At 48.5% G+C, this 13,922-nt stretch overlaps 1 protein-coding gene across 3 annotated transcripts in view; it reads left to right on the forward strand.

Moving 5' to 3' along the window:
* The window catches only part of SNX31 (sorting nexin 31), a 103,803-nt gene extending 90,032 nt beyond the window's left edge, over nucleotides 1–13,771 (forward strand). For 2 of the 3 annotated variants that reach the window (XM_033934389.1, XM_033934387.1), the window contains 2 exons: nucleotides 1,929–2,003; nucleotides 11,763–13,771. In XM_033934389.1, coding sequence (XP_033790280.1) covers nucleotides 1,929–2,003; nucleotides 11,763–11,849 — 162 coding nt within the window. In that variant the 3' untranslated portion in view covers nucleotides 11,850–13,771. The remainder of the gene's footprint in view (nucleotides 1–1,928; nucleotides 2,004–11,762) is intronic. The other variant, XM_033934388.1, reaches the window with a different exon arrangement.
* The last annotated feature ends 151 nt before the right edge of the window (nucleotides 13,772–13,922 follow it).

The following is a 13,922-nucleotide window of genomic DNA, read 5'->3' on the forward strand; positions in this document are numbered from 1 at the left end:
TGCGCTCGTTGTAACCTCCAATTCTGCTATGCAATCAAGCTCATTAGCATTAAAATAAAGACAATTAACATTAAAACAAGCACTTCAACTGATGCCCTAACATCCTTGGATTTTGGCCAGGCACTAGGGACCTGGATTGGCCACCATGAGAACGGGCTACAGGACTTGATATGGACCATTGGCTATTATGTTCTTATTTTGAAGAGGTGGGGTTGCCATCCTGCTGTCTTCCTTATAAGGTATGGGGATGGAGCGTGGACATGGGGGCGGCCAAGGCAGGAGGGAGTGGGCAACCTTCCTGCCGATGATCTTCACTGGGAGGGGGGGGGGGAGGGATTGGGTGGCCATGACCTTCGTAGGGGTGTCAGGAACGTGGGGGGGCCAGGTTGCCGAGACAGGAGGGAATGGATTTCTCTTCTGCCAATGATCTTTGCGAGACAGGATCAGGAATGTGGTGGGATCCGGGTTTCCAAGGCAGGAAGTAGTGAGCATCCCTCCTGCCAATCGTTTTTCTTTTTTTGGGGGGGCATCATCAGAGGAGAGAGGGCAGCACAACTTTTTTCTTTTTTAAATGGGAACAGATTTTGTGCGTGTAACACGCACACAAACATTTGTGCCCATTAAAGAAAAAATGTCTTCCTGCCCCGAATAACAGAGCAGCAGGAGACTGCTTCGGGACTTCCCCTGCCAGCTCTGTGCATGTGTCAGTCACATTTCCAACGACTGATCAGATGGAATTATGGTAGACTTCTACCAAACTCATTTGCATGTGACGTCGTTTGACCATCGACTGCCATTTTCAAATCAGACAATTTATCGGCCCCATAGTATTTTAATGATTTTTGTGCATCTGGATCTTAAAGACTAAGACCGCCTTCTTTATTTATACATGGGGTGTACTTTCCTGGGTGCACAATGCACACATGAAGTACCTCCAAAAAAATGAGATGTGTCCTTTTATGTTGTGTGCATAGAGACTTACCGTATTTTTCGCTCCATAAGACGCACCTGACCATAAGACGCACCCTAAATTTAGAGGAGGAAAACAAGGATAAAAACCCATTCTGAACCAAATTCTCCCTGCTAGACTCTGTACCCAACCCCACACTCCTTGCCAAGCTCTGAACACTGTCCCCCTTCCCTGCCAGGCTCTGTACCCTGTCCCCCCTCTAGTGGTCTAGTGGTAGACTGGGACAGGGCACAGGGCAGGCAGGCCTAGTGGCTGGCAGGCAGGGCTAGTAGCTGGCAGGCAGGGCTAGTAACTGGCAGACAGGGCCCCCCACCCCAAGGCAGGCAGGCAGGGCCCCCCACCCCCAGTCAGGCAGGCCCCCGTATCTTTTTTTAAAATCCTGCTGTCCACTGCAGTACAGCAGGAGCTTTCAACACTCCTGCCCTTCCCTCAGCTGACTCCAAAGCTCTCGCGGCAGCATCAGAGCGGAGCACGAGGCAGGCGAAAGCTTTTGCGTTCCTGCCTGGTCCCACTCCGTGAATGACTGGCGTCAGTCCCATAAGAACTGGCGGCAGCCATTCACGGAGCGGGACCAGGCAGGAATGCAAAAAGCTCACGCCTGCCTCGTGCTCCGCTCCGATGCTGCCGCGAGAGTTTTGAAATCAGCTGAAGGAAGGGCAGGAGCGCTGAAATCTCCTGCCGTTCTGCACTGGACGGCAGGATTTTAAAAAGTGTTCCCCTCTGACACTGCTGCAAGAGTTCTGGAGTCAGCAGAGGGAAGGGCAGAAGCGCTGAAAGCTCCTGCCATACAGTGCTGGACGAGCAGATTTTTTAAAGGGTACAGGGGGGTATTCGCTCCATAAGTTGCACCCTTATTTCCACCCACTTTTTTGGGGGGGAAAAGTGCATCTTATGGAGTGAAAAATACAGTATATATTTAGTGTTTGTATTCTAATTTTAATCTCACTAAATCTTTCAGCAGATTGAAGTACCTCTTGAAGATAAAATGAAGAAACCCAGTAAACAGCAAAGGAAGACCAGTGAGAACCTGCAGGTAAGGAGCAGCTATTACTACTTATCATTTCTATAGTAGCACTGCTATACATACGCTCTGGGCCTCGGGCGGAAAAATAAAGATGGACTCTATAATACCATGCATTCAAAGGTACGGGGACTGAAGGGAGGGGGAAAGAGGAATCCCTTCAGAGCTCTAGTGTACAAACCCTGCAAAAAGCAATCATATTTGAGCCCACTGTAGAAAACCTGTCATAGTAATAGAAATAGAAACTGAAATGCAAGATACGATATATGCACATTTCCCAAAGCCGACATATTATAGTAAATAAATTCAGAAAGCAATATTCCCCCCAACACACCTTTTGTTGTCTCCTGCTTTTTGCTGTTTTATGTTCCCTTAAATCTCTTTTCAGACTTCTATCCTTTTGACATTTCTTCTTTTTATTCACACTATCCATTTCCCTCTGAATCCCTGTTCCAGCATCTACCTTCTGTGTCCTTGTCCCTTTCCTCCTTCCACTTTCCTATGTTCAGCACTCACTTTATACTCAGCATTTCTTCTGTGTTCCTTATTCAGCTTGTCACTTCTCTTCCCCTCTTTCCACACCACCCATCTCTCTTGTTCTCACTCGCTGTTGGTCCAGTGTATCTCCCATCCACTCAGCTCCTCAGGTCCAGCATCACCTCTCATCTTTTCTTCTCCAGGTTTTTCATCTCTCCGCCTTGATTTCACTCCCTCCCCCACACATCCTAGTATCCCCCAACCCCCTGTGTTCTAGCATCTCTCTACCACCACATCTTCCTGTCCTACCCCACCCCCACTCCACAGGTCCCAGCATATCTATTAACCCTCGCCACGGCCCTTGAGCCCATAGTGAGCAGCAAGCAGATGCAGTAGCAGAGAGGTAGACAGACTGCCTCCAGCCAATCCTGCCAGGGTATTCCAACTGCTGCATCCTGCCCACAGGAAATGACACCAGAGAGGTGAGATGTGGCAGTGAAAAGGCTTTAGAGGCACCGACTGGAGGCAGTCTACCTACCTCACTGCCTCTTCTAGACACTCACCATGGATTATGAGGATTACAGTAGATACTGGACCTATGGTAGAGAAAGGAAGAGAAATGCTGGGACCTGTGAGGGGGGAGCAACAGCAAGTGGCCCTGGGCATTTTGCTGGGGTCCCTCAATGGTAGCTATGCTCCGGGAACAGATATTACCACAGAGTAAGCACCATCACTTTCAGAGCACATGCATTGTTTGTTGTCTAAGCAGATCACAACTGAAAGGCTCTATAAAATATTCAAATAAGGCAAACATTAATTATTCAGATCTGCCTTTCTGAAGCACTTTGTCATAATCTTTGAATGCAGTTTTGCATTACTTGATCTGCATAATAGAACCAGGTTTTAGTGAAAATCATGCAATATTTGAATATCTTGGTTCCAAAAATATTTTTTGGGATTGATCCCAGGACTCTGCTCTTATGCTGTGCCAGGGAGACTCAAGTTTGTCTGTTAACAGCCATTCAGTGGCATAGTGAGGGAGGTTCATACCTGGGGCAGTGGCGCCCATCATTGCTGCGCCATGCGCCTCTGCTCCCTCTCCCCAACTACGCCATGTACCCCTGCAAACCTGTTGAAATGTTCACCGGCACGAGCAGCATCTTCCACCTGCTGCTCGTGACAGCCTTGGCGCCCTTCTGATATCGCATCCTACCAGGTGGAAGATGCTGCTCGTGCCATTTAAGGAGGTATGCGGGGGCGGGGAGCAAAGACAGCACCCGGGGCATTCTTGCCCCCCTCTTACTATACCACTGCAGCCAGTAGAGCTTAGTCTTGCTCTGGAGATAACACCTTCAAGGTCCAGGAGACCAGGGAGGTTAATATATCCTTGTACAGCAGAAGGAAGAGGAGAGGAACCAGGGCAGATCTCCACTAAATAAAGATTCATAGATTATCTGGAGTCTGGTTGGGGGGGTCAAAAAATTACATTCCTTTGCAAAGCAGCAGATGAATCCAGAGACCAGTGGGATATAGCTCACATCGACCAGCAGGTGGAGATAGAGAACTGATTTCCAGTTGGCTTTATAGCCTGGTGATCCTCCTGTTGAATCAGTTTTGCTCTATCTCCCAGCGGTGGTGGAGCTCTATCTTAGCTCCTGGAATCTAACGAGTGCCTGGTGGATTGGTGATCTTCTAGTCTCCTCTGTTGAGCCTTTGGCTCTTCAGCTTGGATAGGGGTGCCTGGCTGATTGGTGCCGGCTTTAGGAGTTACACCTGGGCCCTCCCAGGTCCCTGCTCCACCCTCCCCTCCGAGTGATTGAGGGTTTTGCCTGCTCTCAGCGTTTGTTTCTTCATTCCAGTTTAAAAAAAAAAAAAAAAAAAAAAAAAAAAAAAAGAGAAACGCTTCTGCCTGTGCTGAGCTGTGCCCTGGTTAGGTAGCTTTGGATTAATTACCAGCTTTTTCCTGACTGAGGGGGGCGGGCTGAGAGCGTGGTGAGTACTGAACTTCATTTGTATTTCTTTTGTTGGTGCCGCCTCGAGTGCCGGTCCGGTCGGGAGGGGGGCGTGGTGATGGCGGAAGAGGCTCGTCAGCGGTGTTCACGCTGTGGGAAGCGTCGAACACCGGCGGGCTTGTGCTCAGCGGGGTGCTTAGACGCATCAGCTGAGGATTATGTTTTGCAGGCAGGCGAGGGAGCCAGTTCTCGCGTCCGGGAAGCGCGCTCGGCGTCCCCGCCCCTCGCGGTCGGCTCGGCCTCACGGCGTGGTATTGCCACGGCCGAAGGGGGGTCGGCGGAGGGGGGGGAGTCGGAAGTGCGGGAGGGCGCAGGGGCTCTGCTCTCCGGCGCCGAACAGGGGGGAGCTTCAGCGGGTGGACTTGGCTCGTTCACCCCGGAGTTTGTGATGTTAATGCATAAGGCTTTCATGCTGCAGTGCAGTCAGCCTGCTCCTCCGGTCTCGGTGAGCTTGCCGGTGCCTGCTGTGCCCCCACCTGTTCCTTTGAAAGTGGATGCGGGGGAGACGGCGAAGGGGGATGGTTCTCCGGTGAAATCGCCGATATTTAAAAAACGCAGGCTTGCGTCCGCGGACGAGCCTATGGTTGTTTCCCCTTTTTCCCTTCCTGAGTTGTTGGAGGAAGGTGAGGTAGAGGAGTGGGAAGAGGAGGATCCCCAGTGTAGGGAAGTGGATGACCCTTCCGCGCTCCGTCTTTTCCATCGGGAAGAACTTTCCTCCTTAATTTCAAAAGCTTTACTGAGTTTAAATATTTCTCAGGTGGATTCGAAAGTTTTAGGTAACCCTCTTATGGCAGGTACCCGTAGACCACCGAAGGCCTTTCCGGTGCATGAAGCCATGCAGGAGCTGATTTCGGCTCAATGGGATACGCCGGATGCCGGGTTACGGGTAGCTAAGGCCATGCGGCTTTTGTATCCGGTTGACCCGTACAAACTTGAGAAATTTAAATTGCCTAAGGTGGATGCTCTGGTAGCCGCGGTTACCAAACGGACGACCTTGCCTGTAGAGGGGGGGGTTACATTAAAGGATGCCCAAGATAGGAAGGTTGAATCTTCGCTGAAGTTATCTTTTGAGGTTGCTGCAGTAACTTTGCAGGCCGCAGTCTGCAGCTCGTATGCGGCAAGAGCCTGTCTGCAGTGGTCTCAAGGGATGGCGGATAATTTGATGGAGTCCGGGGGTGCTGTTCCTTCGGAACTGGTTGATTTGGAATCGGGTTTGGCTTATCTAGCGGATTCCTTGTATGATATTATTCGCGCTTCGGCGAAACAAATGTCACTGTCTGTGGTCTCTCGCAGGTCTTTATGGCTGCGACATTGGGCGGCAGATGCGGCGTCTAAGCTTCGTCTTGTGAAACTCCCTTTTAAAGGGGGTTTATTGTTTGGGGAAGAGTTAGAGAGATTGGTAAAGGATTTTGGAGATACCAAAACCCAGCGGTTACCGGAAGATAGGCCTAGGCCCCCTTTGAAGTCCTCGTCATCCAGACCTCGTTTCAGGGAGGTGAGGAGGTATAGGTCTGGGAAACCGTTCTTTGGTTCCGCGTATGGTGCCTTTTCTTCGGCTAGACCTAAGGGGCGTCAGAGAGGTTCCTTTCGTACGACGAAACCCGCTTCCGGTCAGCCAGCTCGTACCCCGGCAAGTCGCGCCCCGCAATGACGGGGTCTTGGCCCCCTCTGCTTTTCCACTAGGGGGACGCCTGTCGGCGTTTTGGGCGGAGTGGGCCAAGATCACGTCGGATCGTTGGGTGTTAGATATTATTCAAGAAGGGTACAAGTTAGAATTCGCCGCTCCCGTCGCCGATTCTTTCTTGGTATCCCCGTGCAATGGAGCGGCCAAGGGAGAGTCGGTCCGCTTAACTCTTCAAATTCTCCTGGATCTAGGGGCGGTAGTACCGGTACCGCCGGAGGAGGTAGGCCGCGGTATTTATTCCCTTTATTTTGTTGTTCCAAAAAAGGGGGGTTCCTTCAGGCCAGTGTTGGATCTAAAAGCAGTCAACCAATTTCTCAGTGTTCGCCATTTCAGGATGGAAACGGTTCGCTCAGTGATTGCGGCCGTACGGCCAGGAGAGTTTCTCACGGCCCTCGATCTCAAAGAGGCGTACCTCCATATTCCAATCTGGCCTCCGCATCAGAAGTTTCTGAGGTTTGCGATCCTCGGCCAGCATTATCAATTTCGGGCTATGCCCTTTGGCCTGGCAACGGCTCCCCGCACCTTTTCGAAGGTGATGGTGGTGGTGGCTGCCTTTTTACGCAAAGAAGGGATTCGGGTTCACCCGTACTTAGACGACTGGTTAATCCGCGCGTCGTCCAGGCAAGAGAGTGTGGAGGTCACTCAACGGGTAATCTCGCTCCTTCAGTCGCTAGGGTGGATCGTCAACTTTCCCAAGAGTTCTCTGTCCCCTTCTCAGTCTTTGGTGCACCTGGGGGTCAGATTCGAAACTGGCCTAGGAATGGTGTTTCTTCCCCGGGAAAGGGGAGAGAAATTACAGTCTCAAATTCGAGGGCTTCTCGGGTCGCCCAATCCTCGGGTTTGGGATTATGTTCAGGTTCTAGGCTCGATGGTGGCGACTCTGGAAGTGGTTCCCTGGGCTCGGTTCCATATGAGGCCCCTGCAGATGTCGCTTCTTTCTCGGTGGTCCCCGGCTTCTCTGGACTATTGTCGCCGGCTCCGTTGGAGTCCGCGGGTGGCTCGCGGCATGCACTGGTGGCTGACCGAGGTCCATCTGTTCCGGGGCATGCCGCTAGCGACGCCGGATTGGGTCGTGATAACGACAGATGCCAGTCTCCGAGGATGGGGGGCTCAGTGCCGGCAAGCTTCCGTGCAGGGAGTGTGGTCCTCGGGAGAGGCACACTGTTCCATCAATCTGTTGGAACTGAGAGCGATAAGGCTTGCGCTACGAGAGTTTCAGGCCATGATTCGGGGCCAGCCGATCAGGATCTTTTCGGACAGTGTCACGGCGGTGTCATATATCAATCGTCAAGGGGGAACTCGGAGTCCTCGACTAGCCGAAGAGGCGATGCTGCTGTTTCAGTGGGCGGAAAGGCATGTTCCGCTTCTTTCAGCAGCACACATTGCGGGTCGCGAAAACATTCAAGCGGACTTTCTCAGCAGGAATCGTCTCGATCCCGGCGAATGGGAGTTGTCTCCAAGGGCGTTCGAGCTGCTGGTCCTTCGGTGGGGGCTGCCAGACATGGATCTCATGGCCTCATCCCGCAACACAAAGCGGCCTCGGTTCTTCAGCAGACGGAAAGAGAAGGGCTCGGAGGGGGTGGACGCTTTAGCTCTCCCGTGGCCTCCGAATGCCCTTCTGTATGTATTCCCCCCTTGGCCGATGATCGGTCGAGTCTTACAACGCATCGCTCTCTTTCAGGGCAGAGTGATCCTAGTGGCTCCAGATTGGCCGCGTCGGTCTTGGTACGCGGATCTGATGCAACTCGCGTCGGGCGATCGGTTGAAATTCCAGGTGACTCCGGACTTGCTGACCCAGGGTCCAATCTCCATGGACAATCCGGCCCACTTTGGTCTTACGGCCTGGCTATTGAACGGTCGCGGTTGACTAAAAAGGGCTATTCGGATCAGGTTATTGCAACTCTTCTTAGAGCGAAGAAGATGTCTACGTCTACCTCTTATGCTAGAGTTTGGAAAGTTTTTGAGACTTGGTGCGGGAAGCAGAGTATTGCGCCCTTCCAGGCGTCTATAGCGGCTATTCTGTCTTTTCTACAGGAAGGCGTTTCTAAAGGGTTAGCCTATAACTCGATTAAGGTTCAGGTGGCGGCCATTGCATGTTATAGAGGCCGGGTGTCGCGCTCGTCAGTAGCATCTCATCCGGATGTGGTGCGATTCCTTAAGGGGGTTCACCATATCCGTCCGCCGGTACGGCGCACCTGTCCAGCTTGGAGTTTGAAGCTGGTACTCACTAGGATGCAGGCGGCGCCGTTTGAGCCGCTGTCAGCGGCGACGCTAAAAGATATTACATTAAAGACTGTATTTTTGGTAGCGATGGCGTCTGCAAGACGTGTGTCGGAGCTGCAGGCGCTGTCTTGCAGGGAGCCTTTTTTGCGCATTTCGGATGCTGGGGTGGCGGTGCGGACGGTGCCGTCCTTTCTTCCAAAAGTGGTTTCTTCGTTTCATGTGAACCAGAATTTATTCCTCCCGGCCTTTCGGAAGGAGGATTGGGGGGCGCGTTTCCCGTTATTACGGTTACTGGATGTACGCCGTATGATTCTTCATTATTTAGGGGTGACTAATGACTTTCGCCGCTCGGATCATCTCTTCGTGGTATTTGCAGGTGCAAACAAGGGTATGGCGGCGTCAAAAGCTTCGATAGCTCGTTGGGTAAAAGAGGCTATTGCGTCGGCTTATCTCTTGGCAGGGAAGATTGTTCCGGAACATCTTCGTGCCCATTCCACTCGGGCATTGGCAACATCGTGGGCAGAGTCCGGGGGTATGTCTTTGGAGGAAATTTGCCGGGCGGCCACTTGGTCGTCGGGAAACACCTTTTCTAAGCATTATCGGCTGGACGTGGCAGCCTGTGCGGAGGCAAGTTTTGGCGCTTCGGTGATTGCAGAGGCGACTTTGGCTTCCCACCCAGTTTGAGTTTGCTTTGCTACATCCCACTGGTCTCTGGATTCATCTGCTGCTTTGCAAAGGAATGTAAAATTATGTCCTACCTGTTAATTTTCTTTCCTTTAGAAGCAGCAGATGAATCCAGAGCCCCACCCCGATGGTCTCTCTCTCTCTCTCTCTCTCTCGATCTCTTTCGCTTGTTCTTTGGAATTCTGAGTTCGGTTAGGAGATTGTTGGTGATTATTATTATTATTAGTTCTTACGTTTCTAATTACAAGATTTTTCACTGGAATGAAGTTTTTTCCGTTGGTTTGAGGCTCATGCTCCTTTACGGGGATGCTGGGGCAATATGCATAACTGATTCAACAGGAGGATCACCAGGCTATAAAGCCAACTGGAAATCAGTTCTCTATCTCCACCTGCTGGTCGATGTGAGCTATATCCCACTGGTCTCTGGATTCATCTGCTGCTTCTAAAGGAAAGAAAATTAACAGGTAGGACATAATTTTACAATACTACATGGTGAATTCTGGGTACTCTGCAACTCATTTCATAAAGAAACCATAGCCTTGCCCCTGCCACCTCCCCCTCCCCAAGACAGAAAAACTGTCAACCCAGACAGCTCACCAACTCCGCCCTCCCCAGGCCTACCTTCAAAAAGCCCAGGTAGTCCGAGGGGCCTCTTCAGAGCAGGAACGATCTGAGTTGTTCCTGCCCTCGCCTGCTGCAACTTCTTGGCAGCCTCACAGAAAGTTTGGGGCTGCCATTTAGGGATTAGAACCAGCATGGGTAGGAGCAATCAGTCGCTCCTGCTCATGCCAGTTCAGTCTCAAAACAGCAGCCCCAAACTTCCTGTGACAGCCTCGCCAATATGAATACTTTTTAAAATTCCTGTACATGCCTCTGAGCTAGTCTTAAATCCCAGTGGATACATTTTCCCCCATATGCACGTACAGTGGAACCTTGGTTTATGAGCATAATTCGTTCCAGAAGCATGCTTGTAAACCAAAATACTCGTATATCAAAGCAAGTTTCCCCATAGGAAATAATGGAAACTCGCTTGATACGTTCCCACCTCCCCAAACCCAGCGGCGCTGTTCCCCCCCCCCACTCGCAAGGGAGAATAAGATGCAGATGCATGCTCAAGGCCCAGCAGAGGCAGGAAGTTTTTCAAGCGGCACTGGCACGTCCTGTGGGCTGCGTGCCGATGCCAGACGGGGGGGGAGGGGGGGGTAAGTTTCAAGTTGTTCGGGCGGGGGATGCCAGTTCGAGTGGGGGGGCCTTTGCGAGCGATGCCAGTTCTCGGGGGGGGGGGGGGGTATTCGCAAATCGAGTCAACACTATGTTTGCGAGAATGTTTTGCTCATCTTGCAAAACACTCGCAAACTGAGGTTTGACTGTATTCCTTTTCTAAAAAAAAAGAATACAAGTGTAGAATTTTGTCCTGTTCAAGTCCCACCTGGACCAGACCCTCACCATGCCCCCTTGAAATTTCTGTGGTGTGGATGTCCATGTGTAAATAGCTTCCTGAAATCAGTTTCCATATGTATGCAGCATACAGGTGTAAATGTTGCTATTTACATGTGACGAGGTGCCAAAAATAATGGGCTGTGTGTTCCAAATGCATGTCCCCCTCTATTGCATCTTAAAATGATTTATTGTGTCATGCTGGCATTGGGGTTCTCACATAGTTTGTTTTAATTTGTACACTACTGACACTATACTGTTTTGCTATAATTGAGTTGCCTACTTCCAAGTTTACCTATATACAAGGGTGGTTTGAAAAGTTTGGTAAATTTTCATGAGATGGTGCCACAGTTCATAAGTCATGGATGCTGTCTGAGTATTTTGCAGAGTTTGACAAAACACTATTTTTCCTACAATACCCAAAAAAACTAGAAACTCGCTGGACTAAGGGCCTGTTTTACAAAGCCGCACTAGCGGCTGCTGTGCGGTAACGGCCCCGAAGCCCATAGAGATGTAAAGGGCTTCGGGCTGTTGCTGCGCAGCTTTGTAAAAGAGACAGTAAATGTATAGCTCTTGATAGAGGCTATGTTGTTTAACTTGTTTTTGTTTTGTTTTTTACCAAACTTTTCAAACCTCCCTCTTATTCTAATTGTGTATCACTCTGACATTGTCACTTTGCTAGTGTTATGCTGTTAGTACAAAGTAATTTAGTTGGATAATAAATCTTAATACATAAAATATTTAGTGTGATCTGCATTGCAACATTACAGTAATGGGAAGATCTAGCCATCATTGTGGACAATGGGTTGAAATCTTCTGCTCAGAGTACAACAGCTGATTTAGAGCACAGGTGTCAAAGTCGGTCCTCGAGGGCCAGAATCCAGTCGGGTTTTCAGGATTTCCCCAATGAATCTGCATGAGATCTATTTGCATGCACTGCTTTCAATGCATATTCATTGGGGAAATCCAGAAAACCCGACTGGATTCCGGCCCTCGAGGAGGGACTTTGACACCCCTGATTTAGAGCATAAAACAAAACATCATAATGCTTCTGTATCACTTCATGCTGAAATCATATCTTGAGTACTGTGTACCATTCTAGTTGCTACATTTCAAAAGAGATGCATGGTTTTATGGTTTGAGGTACTTTTTATACCATCTTTTGTAATATACATTTTTTAAGTGCTTTGATGTAAGTGTTGGTCTCTTGATTACAGATATCTAACACTTTTTTCTTTTTCTTTAATCCTATAGGTAACTACCAGAATTACATCTGAAAACCAGATTTTAGGGAAAGGAAAATATGAGGTTTTTGCACAGATCAGGGAAGAAGATCTCTGACGAACTATTTCCTTTGTCATGCGACACCTCCTTAATGCACATGTGACACAGTTTTTACATTACATTATAAATGCTTCTCTTAAGGCTTAAAGATTTTCACATGGCTTCACTGATCTTTCAAATACACAACAATCGAACAGGATTTATAATGATTCACTTTCATCTCAATACATCAGAAATTCTTCATGAGGCACATAAAATGTTGAATATCTACAGCAGCGCCCGCAAACTTTGTCAAGCCGTGGCACGTTAATACATAGTGGCCACAGCTCAAGGCACCTGGAAGTGCGCAGACATTGACGCGATGTCACGTGCATGATGTCATCATGTTGATACATGCATGAAGGCCCTCCAGCTGGGCCTTGAGCTGCCAGTGAGGGGTGCCGGAAAGGAAGATGCGTGAAGAGGAGAGGTGCTGGTGCCAGCTGATTGCCTACAGGATGTGCCTCTCGCCGCGAGAAGCACATCATGTAGGCAGTCAGCCAGTGCTAGCACCTCTCTTCCCCCCCCCCAGCGTCTCGCACACACCTGAAATCTCAGGAGACACACTAGTGTGTCACAGCATAGGTTGAGATACACTGATCTCGAGAGACATACTGACAACTTTTTTTTCCTGTGTCCCAAAAAATATTTGGGCTGTCTTGGGGAATACAGTATAGCCTTTGCCACAATTTTTTGCACTCTTCTGAATTGTATAGATTCAAAATCAACATGTTGCAATATACATTGTAATACCATGCACATTAATTTGTATTCTGTATAAATGTCTAGAATTTTCTCATATGTTAATTCTATCTACAGTTAATTTTATGGATATTAATATACAGCTGCTGTTCAAATCTTTTTTTTCCGCTTGCATTTTGCACTTTTTGATGTGCGACTCTGGCTGGATGCATTAAGAGGTGTTGTGAGAAAGGCAGAGCAAAAATCCTTACTGGCTCATATCAGATCCTGAATTATTATGCAGAAAGCAACCCTTATTTGTAAGGGGTCTCTTTCTAAGGTGTTTAGTGATTTTAATGCCTATCAGCTAGCAATTCAGTCTTCCATTGATTGGCCTTTTCATTTGAGTAGATTAAAATGCCTAAAAGGTGAGGGGGAGCAATGTAGGACTTGAAAATGACGGTATCTTTTTACAATTTCTGATGCAGAGTCAGTTTAAAACCAAAGCAGTGTGATTGATCAACATTTTCTAGTTGACCATTTAAAGGGTCCAAATGAGTCTGGCTTGTAGGATAACAGAATACAAAGGGGTCTGTCCTAGGTCCTTATGTGTGCAAATATCTGATGAGTATTCATTATAGGTGCACAGAAACAAGATCTGTTGCTGTGGAGTTGTGTTGAAGAGTCCAGATATATGTGGGATTACCTGACCTCATTTTACCTTGATCATCACATCCCTAAATTTTGAAGTCCAGTTTGGGTTTTACATTGATGCAGTCTTTCTTTCTTTGATGAAACAACCCACTCTGGATTACTGCCATAACACCACACTGGGCCATGCAGCAGGATTTTTTTCCTTCCTAATAGTAATATGAATGAGGGGGGGGGGGGGGCTAAGAAGAGAAAGGAAAAGATCATTCTTTATTTAAAAATAGACCTTTCCTTCTACAGATATAGCTCTAAGCTAAAGTACCGGTATACTGTTCACAGCATATCCAGCTGTGACAGTGGCTGAAGTCCTGTTTTAAAGTTATAATCATTGGACTCCTGTGATAACTTTCAGAAAAACTAATATGAAAACTTTAGAGATGTCCTCTGGAATTACTGTTACATTGTCATCTGTTGTGTCACTGTTTACTGCTGGCTATAAAGGGGAATACATATTATGTTAATAGGTGGGAGATGTTTTGTATGTGGAGGTTTGGTTTTGTCTCCTTAGTCTGGCTCCCTGTTTAATAAAGTTTTATTCTCTAGTTCTTGAACTAGTACACTTTTTTCACCCCCTTAATCTGCATGGTGACATTCAGAGTTTTGTGTGACTTAAAGATCTCAATCTGTATACTTTAGAGGAAAGGTGGGAGGGGAGATATGATAGACGTTTAAATACCTACATAATGTAAATGCGCATGA

Source organism: Geotrypetes seraphini, chromosome 2, assembly GCF_902459505.1.
Source record: "Geotrypetes seraphini chromosome 2, aGeoSer1.1, whole genome shotgun sequence".
NCBI classification, from domain to species: Eukaryota; Metazoa; Chordata; class Amphibia; order Gymnophiona; family Dermophiidae; genus Geotrypetes; species Geotrypetes seraphini.